This window comes from Corythoichthys intestinalis, chromosome 15, assembly GCF_030265065.1.
Source record: "Corythoichthys intestinalis isolate RoL2023-P3 chromosome 15, ASM3026506v1, whole genome shotgun sequence".
Classification (NCBI taxonomy): Eukaryota; Metazoa; Chordata; class Actinopteri; order Syngnathiformes; family Syngnathidae; genus Corythoichthys; species Corythoichthys intestinalis.
The window spans coordinates 50,959,271-50,977,645 of record NC_080409.1 but is presented as its reverse complement, the minus strand read 5'-3'; the positions used below and the strand labels follow the sequence as shown (position 1 = coordinate 50,977,645).

At 40.9% G+C, this 18,375-nt stretch overlaps 1 protein-coding gene across 2 annotated transcripts in view; it reads right to left on the bottom strand.

The window, feature by feature from the left end:
• Positions 1 to 17,683, bottom strand: part of LOC130930995 (14-3-3 protein beta/alpha-1-like) — a 33,050-nt gene extending 15,367 nt beyond the window's left edge. Inside the window, exons 1-2 of one of the 2 annotated variants that reach the window (XM_057859406.1) lie at positions 17,519 to 17,683; positions 16,625 to 17,002 (exon numbers count right to left, since the gene is read on the bottom strand). In XM_057859406.1, the coding sequence (XP_057715389.1) occupies positions 16,625 to 16,912 (288 nt within the window). In that variant the 5' untranslated portion in view covers positions 16,913 to 17,002; positions 17,519 to 17,683. The remainder of the gene's footprint in view (positions 1 to 16,624; positions 17,003 to 17,518) is intronic. The other variant, XM_057859407.1, reaches the window with a different exon arrangement.
• Positions 17,684 to 18,375: the final 692 nt, after the last annotated feature.

Below are 18,375 nucleotides of genomic sequence, written 5' to 3'. Positions count from 1 at the left end.
ACTAGACAAGAGGAAGTCACCAAGCATGCCCCAAAACCGTACAAACATAACGCCACACCCCTCTAGTGGCTTGGCGGTGAATTACAGAGCAACGTGTCACCTGGCCGGAGAACTATCACATGTCGAATGACGCCGTAGTCGCTGCGCCGTCAACGCAAAGCGAGAGTATAACTCAGGTTAATGCTACTGTGCTGAAGGTGTGCCGTAAAATGTGGACCGGATTTTAGGGAAACCAAAGCAAAAACTGGAATGGCTTATGTAAATCGGATCGGGAGTCTGGATCGGAACTTTTCCGTGTCGGCCGATCAGATACCGATGCACATTTTTTGCGCATATTGGCGGTTGATCAGATCCAAATATCGGATCGGGACAACCCTAATACATATATGCATTTCCAGGAGTTCACACAACCAAGCACAGCAAAGAAAGTCCCGGAGTCTCAACTACGTCACACTGAATCCATTTTTGGAGATTTATTATTTTTTTCTTCCGTGGGTTCCTCTGGTTTGATTTGGCAATTTAAATCTTTGTCTACTTCAACCGCAATTCATGGTGTTCTGTCTAAACCGGAAGTCCGTAGAAGAAAATGTCAAAAGATGGTGCTGCCCTATTTTTGCACAGGAAACTAACTACTTAGAAAAATCAACCCCCAATTTCACAATAAATGCTCAGAGTGTAAAGGGTTAAAAGACAAAAGGTTACTGAATTATGACAGCTGTGCAAGATGTACTTCTGATTTCAATCCAACTAGCGATTTATCGGTGGCCTTTGCTTCTTCCAAAGGTATCATAAAGAGAAAAAAAAAACACTAGGAACTTAATACTCTGTGGTTTATAAATAACATATTGCCTAAGGTAAAATACAAAATCATAACCTGCGATTGGCCTCTAGGAAACCTTTCAACGGAGATTAAAGGAGGGAAAATATGAGCGCTGCTTCAATTAAAGCATGGGCCAGATTAACCATCTGTGAACCGCGACCAACTTCAAACCTAATGAGGGAAAAAAAAAGGTTTGGAATCCATGCTTTGGCAGGGAAAAAAGCGTCCTTGTTTGAGCCAAATCCCTCCTAGCAACCACTCCCAAGTCACGTCCGCAAGCTACCATTGGCTAGATCAGACCACGCAAACGGCTCATGTGCCGAGCATTCCTTTGCCCTCCGAGCTATGCACAATAGACAAGAGGAGGGATGCTCTCTTCACAGCGCTTTCGCACAAAGCTCCGATTTTAGTCATCGGCGCTCACGAGAGACTGCAAACGGCGTGGCCAGATGGAAAGGTGTGACTAGTTGAGATTCAGTTCACACATCGGACAAGAATTTGCCTTCGAGCATTGATGGCTTTTGGAAATTGAATTTGATCAAAAAAGGGGGGAGGGGGCTAATAATTATGATTGGCTAGCATGTTGCCTCAGAGTTCTGAGATCAAGACGTCAAATTCTGGATCCAGCCTTCCTCAGTTTTCAAACAATATAAATTATCCTTGAGTGACAGAGATTGATTATCCTACAATTGGCTGGCAATTCTGGCTGGGGTAGGCTTCAGCACCTCAATACCACGTGAGGATAGACTGTGGGGATGATGAAACTAGGGCTGCAGCTATCGAATATTTTAGTAGTCAATCAATCAATGGACTAGTTAGTTCGAATAATCAAGTAATCGGATAAGGAACATGAAAAATAAAATACCTGAGCTGCGCCTCAAACAGTATAAATTTTTAAAAATTAGGACCTATGTAAAACTAAAGAACAATTGGCTAATTTGCATAGAAAAAGTCCACTAGCTTAAATGCTATAAAATGCGAAAGTTTTTTTCTTTTTACAATGCTCTAAACAAATGGCTCAGACACATATTCCCACAAAAAATGGCTAATTATACCTATAGACTAAATTATGAATGCATTAAGAAAAACATTAGCTCAAACAAAACTTAGCTTACGTTGGTCTTAATGGGGAGCAGTTGGAATCAGCCGTGTGAAAAGAGGTAGACCAGAGGGCAGTGTATCCACCCTATACAATAAAACTAAATGCAAACACTTTCAAAATAAACCATTACAACGCCAATGTAATTAAACGAATACTCGAAGCCATAAAATTTAATTCGAATATTTTTTTTAAATCGAATACTCGAGTTAATCGATTAATCGTTGCGGCACTAGATGAAACAACTGGTGCTGCAAGGATTAACCAATTAATTTAATTATAATAATGAGAGTTCCCAAAAAAATCCATTCAACACGTGACGATTCCTTTACGATTCATAAAGGTTCAAAAACGATGATTTTCCCCTCATAACTTTATGACAGCCGCTCGTAGCGGAACGAAATTCATGACGTCTGCCGCCTGGACACCGTTAACTGACGCATGCACAACGTTATGATGGATGCTCCCGGTTACTGGGAGAGAGATTTACTCCTTTTTAAAAGACTGGAAAATAAATTTGTGTATGAATTGTGTATTTGTGTATTTTTTAGAGCGAGAGGGGAAGAGAGAGTTCGTTGCTCCTTGTCTTTCAGATGTCCAGCAGTAGTTTTAAGGGTTAGGGGTTAGGGTTAGGGTCTTGAGTGTGTTGCTAAGACCTGTGTGCGTCTATAAGAGGTGAGTACACAAACCCTCTTGTACTGTTTAACCTTTATTGTTGTTGTTTTTGAGATGTTAATAGTTAGTGCCGAGCGCTAAGCTAAATAGCTAATTCGCTATTATACAGAAGAGCAAATGTTATTGTGCAAAAAAAGAATTTTTTTGCTACTTTTCCACATAAAATGTGAAATAGCAAAATTCGAACATCTGAACAATGTATAGGTAGTCCCCAGGTTACGACGCATTCCACTTGCGCAGTTTCGACTTCACGACGCCAGAGTCTCGTCCGCCATTTTGTCTCCAGTCTAGTCACACAAACAGTCCCCAATTGTACCTCACAGTATCTTTTTACTTTACTTAAAGGGGATGTTTCGGCAAAGGGGGTGTGAGACATCAATAGAACCGTTATGCGCCAAGATAACAAATATTGATAAAGTTAACAAAAAAATCAATCACATTAATGAGCAATTATCGAAAATAGATCGAAAATGACGAACACTACCGAAAGTGTTCCGGAAACAGCCGAATGGGGCGGCGACGTCACGACAAGTGATTGAAAGTCGAGGCGGAGCTAGGTGCCATTGTTTTTTAACGACGAGAGAGTAGCGTTGGGGTTTGTTTGACCAAAACATCACAACAATGGTTCAAAACTGCTGTGCTATGTGGTGTACAAATAGTTGTTTATCGGAATATAGTATCCATGAGTTCCTGAACGCGAAAAAAAAAAGCTGGACTACACAGAAAATGGGTAAAGTTCGTCCGTGCAAAGAGGGCTAATTTTCTAGACACAGCCTCCGGCACGCTTTTCTGTGGTGCGCATTTTCCAACTGAAAGCTTCTCGAACTATGGACAAGAGAAATCGGGTTTTGCTAAAAGATTGCTGCTCAAAGGAGATGCGGTGCCGACCATAGATGCACAGCCACCTAAATGTCCCGAGATCTCAAGAGAGAGACGATGACTGCTAAAGGAGGCTAAAGCTACGCAAAGAAGGGAGCAGCCAAGCTTGAAATGGCCAGAGTGAGTACTCTTTTATAATTAATAAAAAAAAATGTCACGCCTTTGGATACAGGACTCGACACATGTATAAATGATCGTTCGTAAAATATATAGAACAAATCCTCTGATCCCGTTCATATTTGTGTCTGTTGGCAGAGCGAAAAGCTATGATAGCGCAATAAATTATAATTATTCTATGCATTCCTTTATTTTGCAGTCACGGTGTATCAGCTTCACAAAAAGAAATGCTAAACAAATCATTGGTGTTTCCCACACGATCTGCTGCCGATGTTTCATCAGTGTCATTGCTCCCCTCAATGACCGTTTCATTACGCTGCATTGGCGTTCGTTTGGGCTCAAATTGGTCACCTATAACACCGATTAAAGCTTTGCAACTCTCCTCGTCACCATTAGATGAACATTCGTTACGTCCTTCTACGTCGGATTCGTCGCTGAAACTAGAAACGAAATTGTCTGCCATCATCGCCGCCATTCAGTATTAAAGCACTGAGCCTTTTTCTTGTTGAAGAAACAGCCCTCACTGCCAACTCTGAATTCTCTTTTATTGACAACGAGCGGTGTTTCTTCATGAGGGAACCTGGAATATGTGCAGGACGAACACAATGCATCAGCATAAACAGCTCAAAACACCCCCAATTCTCCCCACACTAGAAGGAATTACAGTGATACCTCAGCTCACGAACATAATTGGTTCCCAGAAAGTGTGCGTGAGGCGAAAAGTTCGTCTTCCGAACATTTTTTTCCCATAAGAAACCATTAAAATGAGAATAATCCGTTCCCAGGTCCCCATAAAACATAATTTTCTACTAAATAAGCCTTAAAACTACACAAAAATATACCTTATTTTATGTATAATAAGTGTGCTATTGTATTATAATTAAAGAAATAAACTGTACTGTATAATAAAGTTGTTTTATTTACCTTTGCGATGGTATGGGAGTGGGAGGAGTGGGAGGAGGAGGGAGGGAGTTACTGTTTGGAAGGAGAGTGTTACCGGCAAAGTGCGCAGTTAGCGTAGACTCCACTGCTGTGCCCCCCGCATGCTTTTGGTTGTTAATAAAAGCGCCCACAAAAAGCCATCCGACACCTCTGGGTGTTTGTATGCAAGCCGCCATCGGGCGCACCGAAGACAACCGACGACAACGAGCCAACGTGACTCGCCGGTCCACTTCTCACGACGGTGGAAGGCTGAAAGCACCGCCAATTACCAGTCGAGGGCGAATTGGTAACACGAGTCACCTTCCATAAGGACTGTATGTAACTCTTTTTCGGTCCCATAATAGCAAAAGTACACTCAATATGGTCCAAAATGTCTATCAAACACAAACCACGTCCGCACTCAACGAAAGGGAGGGGACGAACTGGGACGCCGTGAGCGTGCGTCAGCTTCTCGTGGCGCTGTCCGACCGCGTGGCTTGGTTCGTCCGCCGAAAACTAGTTCGCCAGCAGAGACTATATGCTCGCGAATTTAATGTTCTTGAGGCGAAAAGTTCGTGAGCTTAAGCGTTCGTGAGCCGAGGTATCACTGTATATTGATGCAGACAGGCGCTGCCCCCCTAGTGGCCGGTGGCACTCTCTTCACTTGACGTGACGTCACGCACACAATCTGCCAGATCTCGGGCGCCGGTCGTTTTAGCTTGACAATCGAGCCAAATTTCTCTCATTTTCTTGTGTGTAATTACACGAAGTGGCATGATATGAATACAAAAGGCATGCGTTTATGGATAAATGATGGAATATCAAAAATTTCCCAGGGCGCTACATCCCCTTTAATATGACGTGTTCTGTCCTCACTAAACGTGAAGTTGTTCAGCTTTACAGATAGCAAACAAAGCAATTTTGCTTTCTGAAGCTTTTTACTTCACTTTTGACAACATGTAAAGCTGTAACACAGATATAGTGGGGCAAATAAGTATTTAGTCAACCACCAATTGTGCGAGTTCTCCTACTTGAAAAGATGAGAGAGGCCTGTCATTGTCAACATTGTCTCTCATGGTTGAGGTTTACCAATGTGGGGAAAAAAAAAACAAAAAAAAAACAGAAAATCACATTGATTTTTAAAGCTTTCCAAATTACAGTGGAAAATAAGAATTCACCAACAAACAAGCAAGATTTCTGGCTGTCAGAGGTCTAACTTCTTTTAACGAGGTCTAACGAGGCTCCACTCGTTACCTGTATTAATGGCACATGTTTTAACTCATTATCGGTATAAAAGACACCTGTCCAAAACCTCATTCAGTCACACTCCAAACGCCACTATGGCCAAGACCAAAGAGCTGTCGAAGGACACCAGAGACAAAATTGTAGACCTACACCAGGCTGGGAAGACTTGATTTTGCAATAGGTAAAACGCTTGGTATAAAGAAATCAACTGTGGGAGCAATTATTAGAAAATGGAAGACATACAAGACCACTGATTATCTCCCTCGATCTGGGGCTCCATGCAAGATCTCACACCGTGGCGTCAAAATGATAACAAGAACGGTGAGCAAAAATCCCAGAACCACACAGGGGGACCTAGTGAATGACCTACAGAGAGCTGGGACCACAGTAACAAAGGCTACTATCAGTAACACAATGCGCCGCCAAGGACTCAAATCCTGCACTGCCAGACGTGTTCCCCTGCTGAAGAAAGTACACGTCCAGGCCCGTCTGCAGTTTGCTAGAGAGCATTTGAATGATCCAGAAGAGTACTAGGAGAATGTGTTATGATCAGATGAAACCAAAATACAACTTTTTGGGAGAAACACAGGTTCTCGTGTTTGGAGGAGAAAGAATACTGAATTGCATCCGAAGAACACCATACCCACTGTGAAGCATGGGGGTGGAAACATGCTTTGGGGCAGTTTTTCTGCAACGGGACCAGGACGACTGATCTGTGTAACGGAAAGAATGAATGGGGCCATGTATCGAGAGATTCTGAGTGAAAATCTCCTTCCATCAGCAAGGGCATTGAAGATGAGACGTGGCTGGGTCTTTCAGCATGACAATGATCCCAAACACACAGCCGGGGCAACAAAGGAGTGGCTTCGTAAGAAGCATTTCAAGGTCCTGGAGTGGCCTAGCCAGTCTCCAGATGTCAACCCCATAGAAAATCTGTGGAGGGAGTTGAAAGTCCGTGTTGCCCAACGACAGCCCCAAAACATCACTGCTCTAGAGGAGATCTGCATGGAGGAATGGGCCAAAATACCAGCAACAGTGTGTGAAAACCTTGTGAAGAGTTACAGAAAACGCTTGGCCTCCGTTATTGCCAAGAAAGGGTACATAACAAAGTATTGAGATGAAATTATGGTATTGACCAAATGCTTATTTTCCACCATGATTTGCAAATAAATTCTTTAAAAATCAAACAATGTGATTTTCTGTCCCCCCCCCCCCCCCCACACACACACACACACACATTCTGTCTCTCATGGTTGAGGTTTACCCATGTTGACAATTACAGGCCTCTCTAATATTTTCAAGTGGGAGAACTTGCACAATTAGTGGTTGACTAACTACTTATTTGCCCCACTGTATATACAAGTCCGTTCAAACAGACAAACATTGTAACAATAAAACACTTGACACAAACAAGTGGTGTTCAAACGTCCATCTAGTTTGATGAACATGTAAATTTAGTAGACTAAATTAGCCTAATTTGCTTCACAAAAGTCCGCTAGCTTAAATGTGACGAATTCTAACGTATATACAAGGGCTGTCAAATGATTAAAATTTTTAATTGAGTTAATCACAGCTTAAAAATTAATTAATTGTAATCAATCGCAATTCAAACCATCTATAAAATATGCCATATTTTTCTGTAAATTGTTGGAATGGAAAGACAAGATGGATATATACATTCAACATACTGTACATGAGTACTGTATTTGTTTATTATAACAATAAATCAAGATGGCATTAACATTAACAATGTTAAAGCGATCCATTAATAGAAAGACTTGTAGTTCTTAAAGGATAAATGTTAGTACAAGTTATAGAAATTTTATTTAAAAACCCCTCTTAATGTTTTCGTTTTAATAAAATCTGTAAAATTTTCTATCAAAAAATAAACTAGTAGCTCGCCATTGTTGATGTCAGTAATTACACAATGCTAGTTGTGCTTAAACCCATAAATTCAGTCGCACCAAAGCGCCAGCAGAGGGAGACAAAAAACAAGTAACAAATGGACATGTCACTGTGCTGTCATTTTAATCTGAGTGGGGCATGTGCGTTAATTGTGTCAAATATTTCAACATGATTAATTTTAAAAATTAATTATCGCCCGTTAACACGATAATTTTGACAGCCCTAGTACCTGTATATACCATTCTCACAGCAAATTGCTCACACATAACTCCACAAACTGTAGCTCTAAACAATTATAAGTGCATACACAAACATATATTAGCTGAAGCAATTTACGCTGCCACCAGAGGGCAGTGTATCCTCCACTATTAAACAAGATATAATACTTTTGAAATAGTTATTTTAAATTTTTAAAGGGTTAATTCCGACTTATGCGGAAATTCGGGTTGCGTCGCCAGCGTAAACTAGAAACGGAACTCGTACGTAACCCCAAGCTACCTGTATTGCGTCCATCCTCCATCAACAGCCAATTTAGGTGTAGGAAGATTTATTACTTGGTGAAAGTTGGCAGCCCGGAAGGCTTCCAAAGACATGTCTAAGTCTTAGGAGACACACCCTTCTGCAACACTCAGCGGTGAAACACAAAAGGCTGAGTCACTGGCAGAGGACACGCATGCTGAAAGTGAACTGCCCCTGCGGCGGCTCATTGCAAACGGTAGCCCGCAGGCATAACTGGAATCTTCCAACCAGATCTCTAATCCACTCAAGGCAGGATGGCAACAATGTAAAGCCCAATCGCTGCTGTTGAGATAGATTAATCAAGAAGTGAAAGCATGCCCCGCCCCCGCTAGTTTTCAATCCAGGCTTGGGACTAGTTCAAATGTAGGCCAAAGTCATTAGCTTCGAAACGTGGCCCTGCTGAAAGTTATACTGCTTAACTAGTGGGAATTGTTTGTGCGTGTCAATTATTGCACATGGCTTGCCACATTAGCGATCCATCTGCCAGATGAGACTGCATAGATACACGGAGATTAAGCGTAATTTTCGGACTATAAACCGCTACCCCCCCCACCCCCCCCATTTTGAACCCTGTGGTTTACAGTCCAGTGCGGGTTATTTGTCAATTTATTTGGGTTAATCGCAACACTTTATTTGACAGCGTTGCCATAACCCTGTCATAAGACAGTCATAACTATGATATGACATTATCATGGGCATTAATGAATGCTTATGACAGATGTCATTAACTCATTTGCTCCCAAAAACGTATGAATACATTCTATTTTTGATTGTTTCAGTGTCCCAAAGACATTTATACATCTTTTACGTTTTTTTTCCCCGTAAGAGACATCCCTGGGTTCTGATTCAACTGAGCTCCAAAGCACAAAGCTGAAAATCCATTTTAAAGCAAAAAAAAAAAAAAAAACTGGCCACTGGAGGGCAGTAGCGCATTTGGTAAAACTTGCAACCCGATTCAATGGCAACAAACAGCCGGGGCGCTGGCGGAAGGATGCCAGGCGGCGGATAAACGAGCAGAACAACCGAGAGGACGCCTTGGATGATAGGCACTGGACGACTGAGCAGGACGACCGGGACCACCAGTGCAGCGGACGATGTCGTTGAGTCTGTGCTGCTCGCCGAGCAGACCCCACAGAGACTCAAAAAAATCCATCTTTATGAGCCAGGCGGCGATGAGGGAAAAGTCAGCCCGGCTGTCGCGGCCAAAACAGCGTCATCTCTCAGTATGTGTAAATAAATTGTTACTTTGCTATCAAAAGCTTTATTTGTCTTGTTATGTTATTTTGTAAAAGAAAAACATTCAGATGTTTGGGATGTAACTAAAGCAAAAAAATAGCTGTGTTACAGTCAATGTTTGAAATGTGTGCTTTCACAAAAAGCTCAATTTGTTTTTTCATCAGAATTTGGAAAATTGCTCCAACTGAGCTATTTTCTAATGCTGATTTGTAAAGAATGGAAAAAGATACGAACTTTTTTTCCTGCTGAAAGAAGAGAGTCAAATCTTTCTTTTGGTGTGTTCCATGTTTACATAGCAATAGAACAGAATTTTCTGTGGGCCTTGCAAAATCAGTCAAAATCCAGTAAAACGGCCGGGAGCGAAGGGTCTTGCTCCGGTGAAAATGGCTGGGAGTTAAGTGAGTTAAGTGTCATCCAGCAAATTATGTCACTAACTCCATTAATGTCCAGCTCGGATCTTTTACATCCATTCAAAAGTGAGATCATTTGCTCAATAACACTAAATGACATCCGTTATAAGCCTTCATTATTGCTCATGGCAGTGTCATGTCATAATTATGATGGTCTTATGACAGTCTTCTGTCACCACTGTCAAATGTGTTACCAAAATACCACAACTAGCAATTAATGAAACAACTGGAACAGTAACTGAAGAATAATTCGCACAGAACATGAATTTTGATTGTTATTTAAATCTGTAGCGCTGCAATGCATGCAAGGAGGCATGTTGGACGACAACAGTGTTGACAGCAGAGGTTGACTGTCTCCCTCAAGGGAGCAAAATGAAGCTTCTCGAAGCAACGAAGCTTTGCAGCCGATTGGTTCAAAGCTTCATGGTGGTTCATTTGGTCTTATGACTATCTGATGCTGCTGTCAAATAAAGTGTTACAGATAAATATCTTTAGGTGTAAATATCCCATCATACAGCGAGGACAGCTGCGGCTCATAGTCCAGTGAGGCTTATCTATGAACAAATGTCCTTTTCGTGTCAAATTTCATGGGTGGCGGCTTATAGTCATCTGCGCCTTATAGTCCGAAAATTATGGTACATAGGTCTATAGTAAATGCTGGTTTATTCCTGAGGCATTCACGTGGAAAAATGACGTCATATCAGCGACCACGCATCTCCGCGCGGCGCACGAACATGTCAAATTTCCGCACCGCGTACCTGCTGAAAATGTTAAACCATGCGGAAAGATGCACGGTACGCAAGCTGCTTATTGGCGGAGGCGAGTGGAGGGGGCGGAGAGGATTCATCAACTCAAGTGGCAAAATATGGTGGCTGAACTACTAATTGCAAATGTTCAAAAGTAGAAATAATTATACGATTCGGCCGATAAATACCACTGGAATGACGATGCAAACAAACAACAAAGAAGTTGTTCCTCCTCGAGCTCTCCTACGGCGCAGGATAACAGATTCTACCTCTCTCACTTTTTCTCTCCCTATAATATTAAGTCACTCAAATGCCATAGACACTTCATGGTGCCTCCTGTAGTCTGGGAGAATATCAGTTTCACCATGGGGGCAAGTCACGCAGAACTGCAGAGCACACTGTATATATACATTGTGAGAAATGTATCAAGGCATAACCCGGGTTCTTTCATTTGCGATTATTTTAGTCGTCGATTAATCGATAAACTAGTTAGTTCGAATTGTCAAGTAATCGGATAAGGAACATAAAAAAAATTAAAATACCTGTTTTGAGCCTCAAATGCTACAAAAAATACATAAATGAGGATCTAAGTACAAGAACAACTGGCTAACTTACATAGCAAAAGTCCACTAGCTTGAAAGCTATAAAAAGCTAATGTTTTTTTTTTGTTATTATTTTTTTTTTTTATAAATAAGATGCTCTTAACAAATGGTTCAAACACATATTCATACAAAAAAAAAAAAACACCTAAATATACTAATAAACTAAAATACGAATACATTCAAAAAAACATTAGCTCAAACAAAAACTGAGCTTATGTTGGTCTTAACAAGGAGCCGCTGGATTCAGCCATGTGAAATGAGTTATGTCATATTCACTGTTGCCACTAGAGGGCAGTGTATCCGCCCAAATCAATAAAACTAAATGCAAACACTTTAAAAGCAAACCATTACAACGCCACTTTAAATAAAGGAATACTCGAAGCAGCAAAATTTAATTTGAATAATTTTTTTCTCGAGTTTAACGATTAATCATTGCAGCACTTTTGCTGCCCCAAAATCTCCACTGTGTCATGACTCGCCAGTCTTCAACCAAGTGGCCAATCAAAGGATCATATTAGGTCTGCAGCTATCGATTATTTTAGTAGTCGATTAATCGATGAAGTCGTTCGTTCGAATAATCGAGTAATCGGATGAGGAACATAAAAAATTAAAATACCTGACCTGAGCCTCAAACGGTATAAAAAATAAATGAGGATATATGTACAAAAAAAGAACAATTGGCAAACTTACATAGCATAAGTCCGCTAGTTTAAATGCTATAGAATGCCAACGTTTTTATACAATGCCCTTAATAAATAGTTCACATATTCCCACAAAAAATGGCCAAATATACCTCGAAACTAAATTACGAATGCATTAAAAAAACATTAGCTCAAATAAAAACTTGCTGGTGTTAACGGGGCAGCTGGATTCAACCATGTGAAATGAGGCAGACTAGAGGGCAATGTATCCACCCAAATCAATACAACTAAATGCAAGCTCTTTTAAAACCAACCATTACAACGCCACTTTAATTAAACGAATACTTGAGGCAGCAAAATTTAATTCGAATATTTTTTTTCTAATCGAATACTCAAGTTAATTGATTAATCGTTGCAGCACTAGATCATATCCACAAGTGGTTTTGGTGATGCAAAGACAAATTCAACTTACTAATTAGAGTTGTCTGATATTATCGGGCAGCTGATAATACTGACCGATAAACGAATTTTAAAAGGATATTGGATAATATTGACATCAGTTTTGGGCCAACATAGATGTTGCCTTCAAAGTGAATGGAGAAGTCGTCTGCCTTTGTACACGGGCTGGTCACAGTTTAGCACAGCAGTTATGCTTATTGGTGGTGGTGTTGGTGGTGACCATTAGATGACTCCAAACCAAAATACCTGGGATTTGTTATTTGAGCATTATATTATTAAAGCAACACTTGGTCACTTTTAAGTTTTGGTTGATTTTAGCGGCGCCGGTGGACAAAAGCTGTAGTGTTTTGCCTTAAGGGAGACTGCTTTTCCCGTGAGGACCAGCGCACACCCGCAGTGTCGTAAAATCATCAGTGAATCAAAAATCAATCTCCCGGTCGCCTGCAGATGGATTAAAAACATTTCTGTTTCTAGCGACTGTGAAAGACGAATAGTTATAAGGTAATGAAACCAGTTGTGGCTAATCATAAGCATATGCCGGTTAGCAACAGTGTGGCAGAGTTCCTACCACCCTCTTCAAAGTTAATTAGTGCCGGTGAAAGCGATAGACCCCTTCAAGATATAAAAAGAGGTGTCATTTAACTAGTTGTCAGTCAACATATAACAAGTTATGTTATGAAAATATTTTATAAAGGTCGAAAAGTTACCTAGTATTGCTTTAAAGCAGGGGTCTCCAAGCCGGTCCTAAAAGGCCGCTGTGGGTCCTGGTTTTTGTTCCAGGCCATCGTTTACCGACAGTTTAACCAATTAAGTTTCTGCTAAAACAAGCAGCACCTGACTGCAATCAACTGATTACAATTGTAAGACACCCGAGTGGTGCATAGGTGTTGTCTTGTTTTGTTGGAATGAAATCCTGCGCCCACTGCAGCCCTATGTGGAATAGTTTGGAGACCACTGCTTTACAGTATCAAGTGGGGCATCACAATGCAATTAGCCATAATATGTTAAGTCCCAGACCGCATCTCTCGGTTTCGGTTTGACATCAGGATCAGATTTTCGGAGTTGGACAATAACAGAGTATTGGTTAAAAAAATATTTCGGACAACTTTCTTACTAATAGGAAAGGGTCTGGCTCTTTTAATATCTTATAATGACAGCCACTCAATTGGAAAGTGATAAAACTAGCATAAATCCACTTATTCAGCTATTAATTTCAGAAATGCCTATAAAACACCACTAGGTGACAGCGGCACTCTGCCAAGACCTTTCTGTAGATTTTCTGTTGTCTATCAACATCTTCATAGGTGAGTGGTTTTCCTTTTTTTCTTGTTTTAACATTCGCTGTTGAAGGATTGGTGACGTTTTATTCTGTCCCTGCATTACGTTTTGAATCGAGTCAATTAAATTAGAGGGAAATTATGAGATTGAATCGATCCGCATCCCATAAAAAGGTTAGGACTTTTGGTGGCAAAAGCATTAATAAATTATAAAAAATCATTTATATTAAATTGATAACATTATTAGCGCTAAATCGATTAATTAAATAATTCGAGTAACTCTAAAAACCGATCGAGGAATTTTCTTCGCCTCAAGGAATCTAACTGTGCCAGCTTTAAGTATGACGTTTTGCCCCGACAACTTTTATTAAGGCACAAAATGCTGACGTCATGTGCGTACAGAAAGAACAGAGAGGGGGCGGTTCTATTTGATTTCAATCACGCATGAATATAGAGGTAACGACCAGTGTTGTTTATAGAGGCGTGCGAAATTTACGATTCTGAGATTATTCGCGATTCGGCCGTGGAAGATTCGAGAACGACTCACAAAAATCCAAATTCCGATTATTGAATTAAACCAGGTAAAGCAGATCTAAAACACAGTCAGCGCAGTCTTCGGGACGCAATGAGGAACGGACCGAGAGTTAATATCATGTTCAACTCATGCCGCTAGATAAAAAAAACAAAACAATACCTGAATGCGGCCGACAGCTGCTTCAGACAACGCTCAGTTGCTAGTTGCTACAAACATACGGCCACATACGGCTATAGTAGATATCACATATATGTAGAACTAGATGCAAAATGACAGACGACGGCGCCGGTGGAACATGTAAAAAGAACTAGATGCAAACTGACAGACTTGCCGTTTAGTAGTTGCCGCGTTGTTAACAGCAGTCATCTTAAAGCAGTAGACTTCTCTAGAAGGCTCTGTTGTAGCAAACCTAATTAACTTTATATCTAAAATACTCCAAAATCGGCAAAATCTTAACTTGAATCCATCTTTAAATCTGCGGCCGTCAGCCGCTACAAACAGCGCACAGTTGCTAGTTGCTACAAACATACGGCAACATACGGCTATGGTAGATATCACATATACCAAGAACTAGATGCGAAATGACGGACTTTCCCGCGCGAGTAAACAGGCGCCAGAAAAGTCAGAGACACGGACAGGGAAGAGTCTTTGTTGTGACGCTGTAGCAAACGCGATGCTAGGCTAGGTGGCTCCAATATTTCCTGACTGTAGCCGACAGCCTACAATGTACGTCTAGATATCTCAAGCATATAGAACTACAAACGAAATGACAGACTCGGTAGTGTTAGTAAACAGCCGCCATTTTAGAGCAGTAAACTTCTCAGAAAGGCTCTGTTGTAGTGAACCTTCCTAGCGAACCTAAGTAACGTTTTATCTAAAATACTCCTATATCTGCAAAATCTTGACTTGAGTATCTTTAAAGGATGAAACAGTTTTAAAATTTTCACATGTCGAAAGTAGACAGAAGGGAACTAATGCAAAAACGGGAGCAATTTTATTCTACTTTAACGGTTGATTCACAACATTAAATGACCTCCAAACATAGCAAAGGTTACTATGTTTTTGTTTTGTTTTGTATTTTTTTGAAAAAATGGAAAAAAAAAAAAACATGAAAGGTAACACCAGTTACTTTGCCAGGTAACTTTTTTACTATTGTGTATTTCAGTAGTTAGTCACTACACTAGCCAAAGAGCTAAGAGGCATTTTAACAGTCGAAAATGTTTACATTTTAAGTGTTCACTTTCTTAAAAGCAAAATAAAGGCAGTTTAAAAAAAAAAAAAAAAAAAAAAAAAAAGCAAAACGCAAACCGAAATCGAACCGAAACCGTGATCCCAAAACCGAGGTTCCCACCAAACCGTGGGCTAACTGAACCATTGCACCCCTACTATCTATGCGTGGCTAACATCTCATCCAGGCTTTATCTAATTCGTAAAAAAACAGCGCTGTAGAGTGATGAGAGTGTAAAATAAAAACATAATAAAGCTAACTGTCAATTTTATCTCTGTAGTCATTGATGGATAAAACACCAAGTAGCACTGGTGCTTAATGTGCTCCAATACAGCAGGTCTCATATTTTTATTTATTTTGAACATTGGAAAAACAAAATCCCATCAGGACTTACAATTTTGGCCAAGTTAAAACCTGACTAGAAGTTAAAAATAGCTTGACACAAATAGAAATTTAATTGAAACATGTGAGAAAGACACCTAACTTTTAAGTGATGTGTGTTATCAAGCGTATTGACATGCTTAGGGTAAGAAATCAGATCTTAAGTTTTTTTGAGTGAAAGAAGTGCATTTGTTGGTGTTTTTTTTTTCTAGTCCCATCTGAGATGCAATTGTCGGCCGTTTTTAACAATGTACATTTAAAATAAAGACAATGATTGTCTAAAACTGGTTCAATATTAGGTGAAATGATTCCTCATGTATATTTGTAATTGCTCTATAAAAAAAGTATCCGATTTCTTGATTAATCGATAGAATTTTCAGTTGAATACTCGATTACTGAAATATTAGATAGCTGCAACCTTTATCATAATCAGTGGAAATATGAGATTCCCAGAAGGCAATCAAATCTACATAATACTCCCTTGTATGCCCCACGATGAAAAGTCAATCTTTCCAGATATGTTCCCCAAAACACTAGAATTTTAAACCAACCCGGATGGAAATCGCTACATTGCTAAACCTCATTCAGTTTCGCAAGGGATCAGTGTAAATGCAAACACTTTCAAAACAAACCATTACAACGCCACTCGAATTAAACATATTCTCGAAGCAGCAAACTTTGATTCAAGGCTTTTTCCCCCTAATTGATTTCCTTTAGTTAATTGATTAATCGTTGCAGCACTACTTGAGACAGGTGTACCTAGTGCTTTTGACTTGTAAGTGTATCTATCGCTTCACGGTAGTGAAGCGAGGGTTGGGGGGTGTGGGGGGGGGGGGGGGTTAGTGACAAACGAATCACTAATAGGACTCTGGCACATTAAATTATATATGACTGACTCTCCGGTTCGAACAGAAAAGGAGGCCACGTACCAAAACGTTCTTGCAGATGTCCTGCAGCTCTTTCTCCACCTTCTCCCGATATTCCTTAACCAGCTGGACCTTCTTCTCGTCAGACTTGGCTTCGATGCTGGAGAGCACCCTCCATGAGGACCGCCTGGCCCCCACCACGTTCTTGTAGGCGACGGACAGCAGGTTCCTCTCCTCGTTCGTCAAGTCGTCGCCCTTCTCCGTGACCACTTTCATGCATTCAGCCATGTCGTCGTAACGCTCGGCTTGTTCTGCCAGCTTGGCCTTCTGGATAAGATCCACTTTATCCATTTTTTGGTTGTTATTAACGAGTATATATTTGATTGGAGAGCGAGGGATCAGACAGCACGGACGGGGCGAGCGACAGTCGGGGACTGTGAACTGGGAGTGGAACAAGGAGTGGCGTTATTACTACCGCAGCGTGACAGGCAGAGAAAATAACCACATTTGAAGCAAATATAGACTGAGGAAAAAAATCACCGTTTTAAAACGCTAGGCGTAGTAAAGCTACAACATTATTAAAGACAATCTGAAGGTTTCGACACAATTGCGCTTTAAAGCGATTACGTAACGATCAATTCATCTTAGGAACCTAACGGAATGAATTTAGCTCGTTTCTAAAATTGAATTTCAGCACCAAAAACGAGCCACTCAGACGGCCGAGCTGAGTCACGTCGGTACCGCAGCCCGCCACAAAGCTGTCTGAACAGGCTAGCTAGCTTGGAAGCATCGAGATGCTAAATCCGCAGCTAACGGGCCACTCCTATCAATGAAAATGTGTCAGCCAAAGCGCAGCTCATTAAAACAAAGCACAAGCCATTTAATCACATTGCCTACCGAAATGTTATCTCGAACAGTTACGGGAAACTACTAAATAAAATCGTCGATGTAGCTCACCTACAGAGGTCCGAATTCGCTTCACAAATTGGTTCGATTCGATGGATTGGGCAGAAAGGCAAAGAACAAGCAGCGGCAGCTAAAGTCCCACTGAACTTGATCACGGGAGAAGGCGGGTCATCTTCTGGAAGCTTTCCAATGGTAAATCGTCATCTCATTTGAATGACAAATCGTTGTAGGGGAACTGGCCAATTGGCATCGAGCGCGGGGGTGAAGGGTGGGATATCAAGAAGTAGTTCGGTTGACCGGAACGCTGCAGCGGCTGGTCGCACGGGGTTTCCTCCAATTAGCGCAAGGGAGATGACGTCATCACGTTGCCATGGTAAAAATGGTCCAATCGTTTGGCACGACGTCCAGACAGTGGACACGAGAAGCGGGTGTGGCAGATATACCATTCCAATTGAGCCTTTTTTCTACCATTTTGTTCGCATTTATTAGTTTGTCGAGGTGAACAAAAAATATTTTATCCACCAATTCAACTTGTTTGCTAGCTGTCCATCATATTGTTTGAGGGGAAAACCTTATGACCACAAAATGAGGTAGGCAACAGGAAAGAACATAAAGGCTAACATCCTGTACAAGTAGGCCCCTCGTGTTTTTTTGTGGCTTGTACAGACTTGCATTTGCCTTCCAGTCAAGGAAGTAAGACGTCTATTTCGGTCACTTGAAGAGACATTCTCAGTTATAGCGCGTCTTGTCCACAGTAGGCCAGATGGCTAGAAATAGCAATATTAATAGGATAGGAAATCCCACGGCGTCAGCTCTAGATTTGAGCCACTCCTGCTGATATTAGTGAACAGGGGGGGCCTCTGAAGCCCGTGTTCTGAAGTTTCAGAGAATATACGTGAAACATTGTA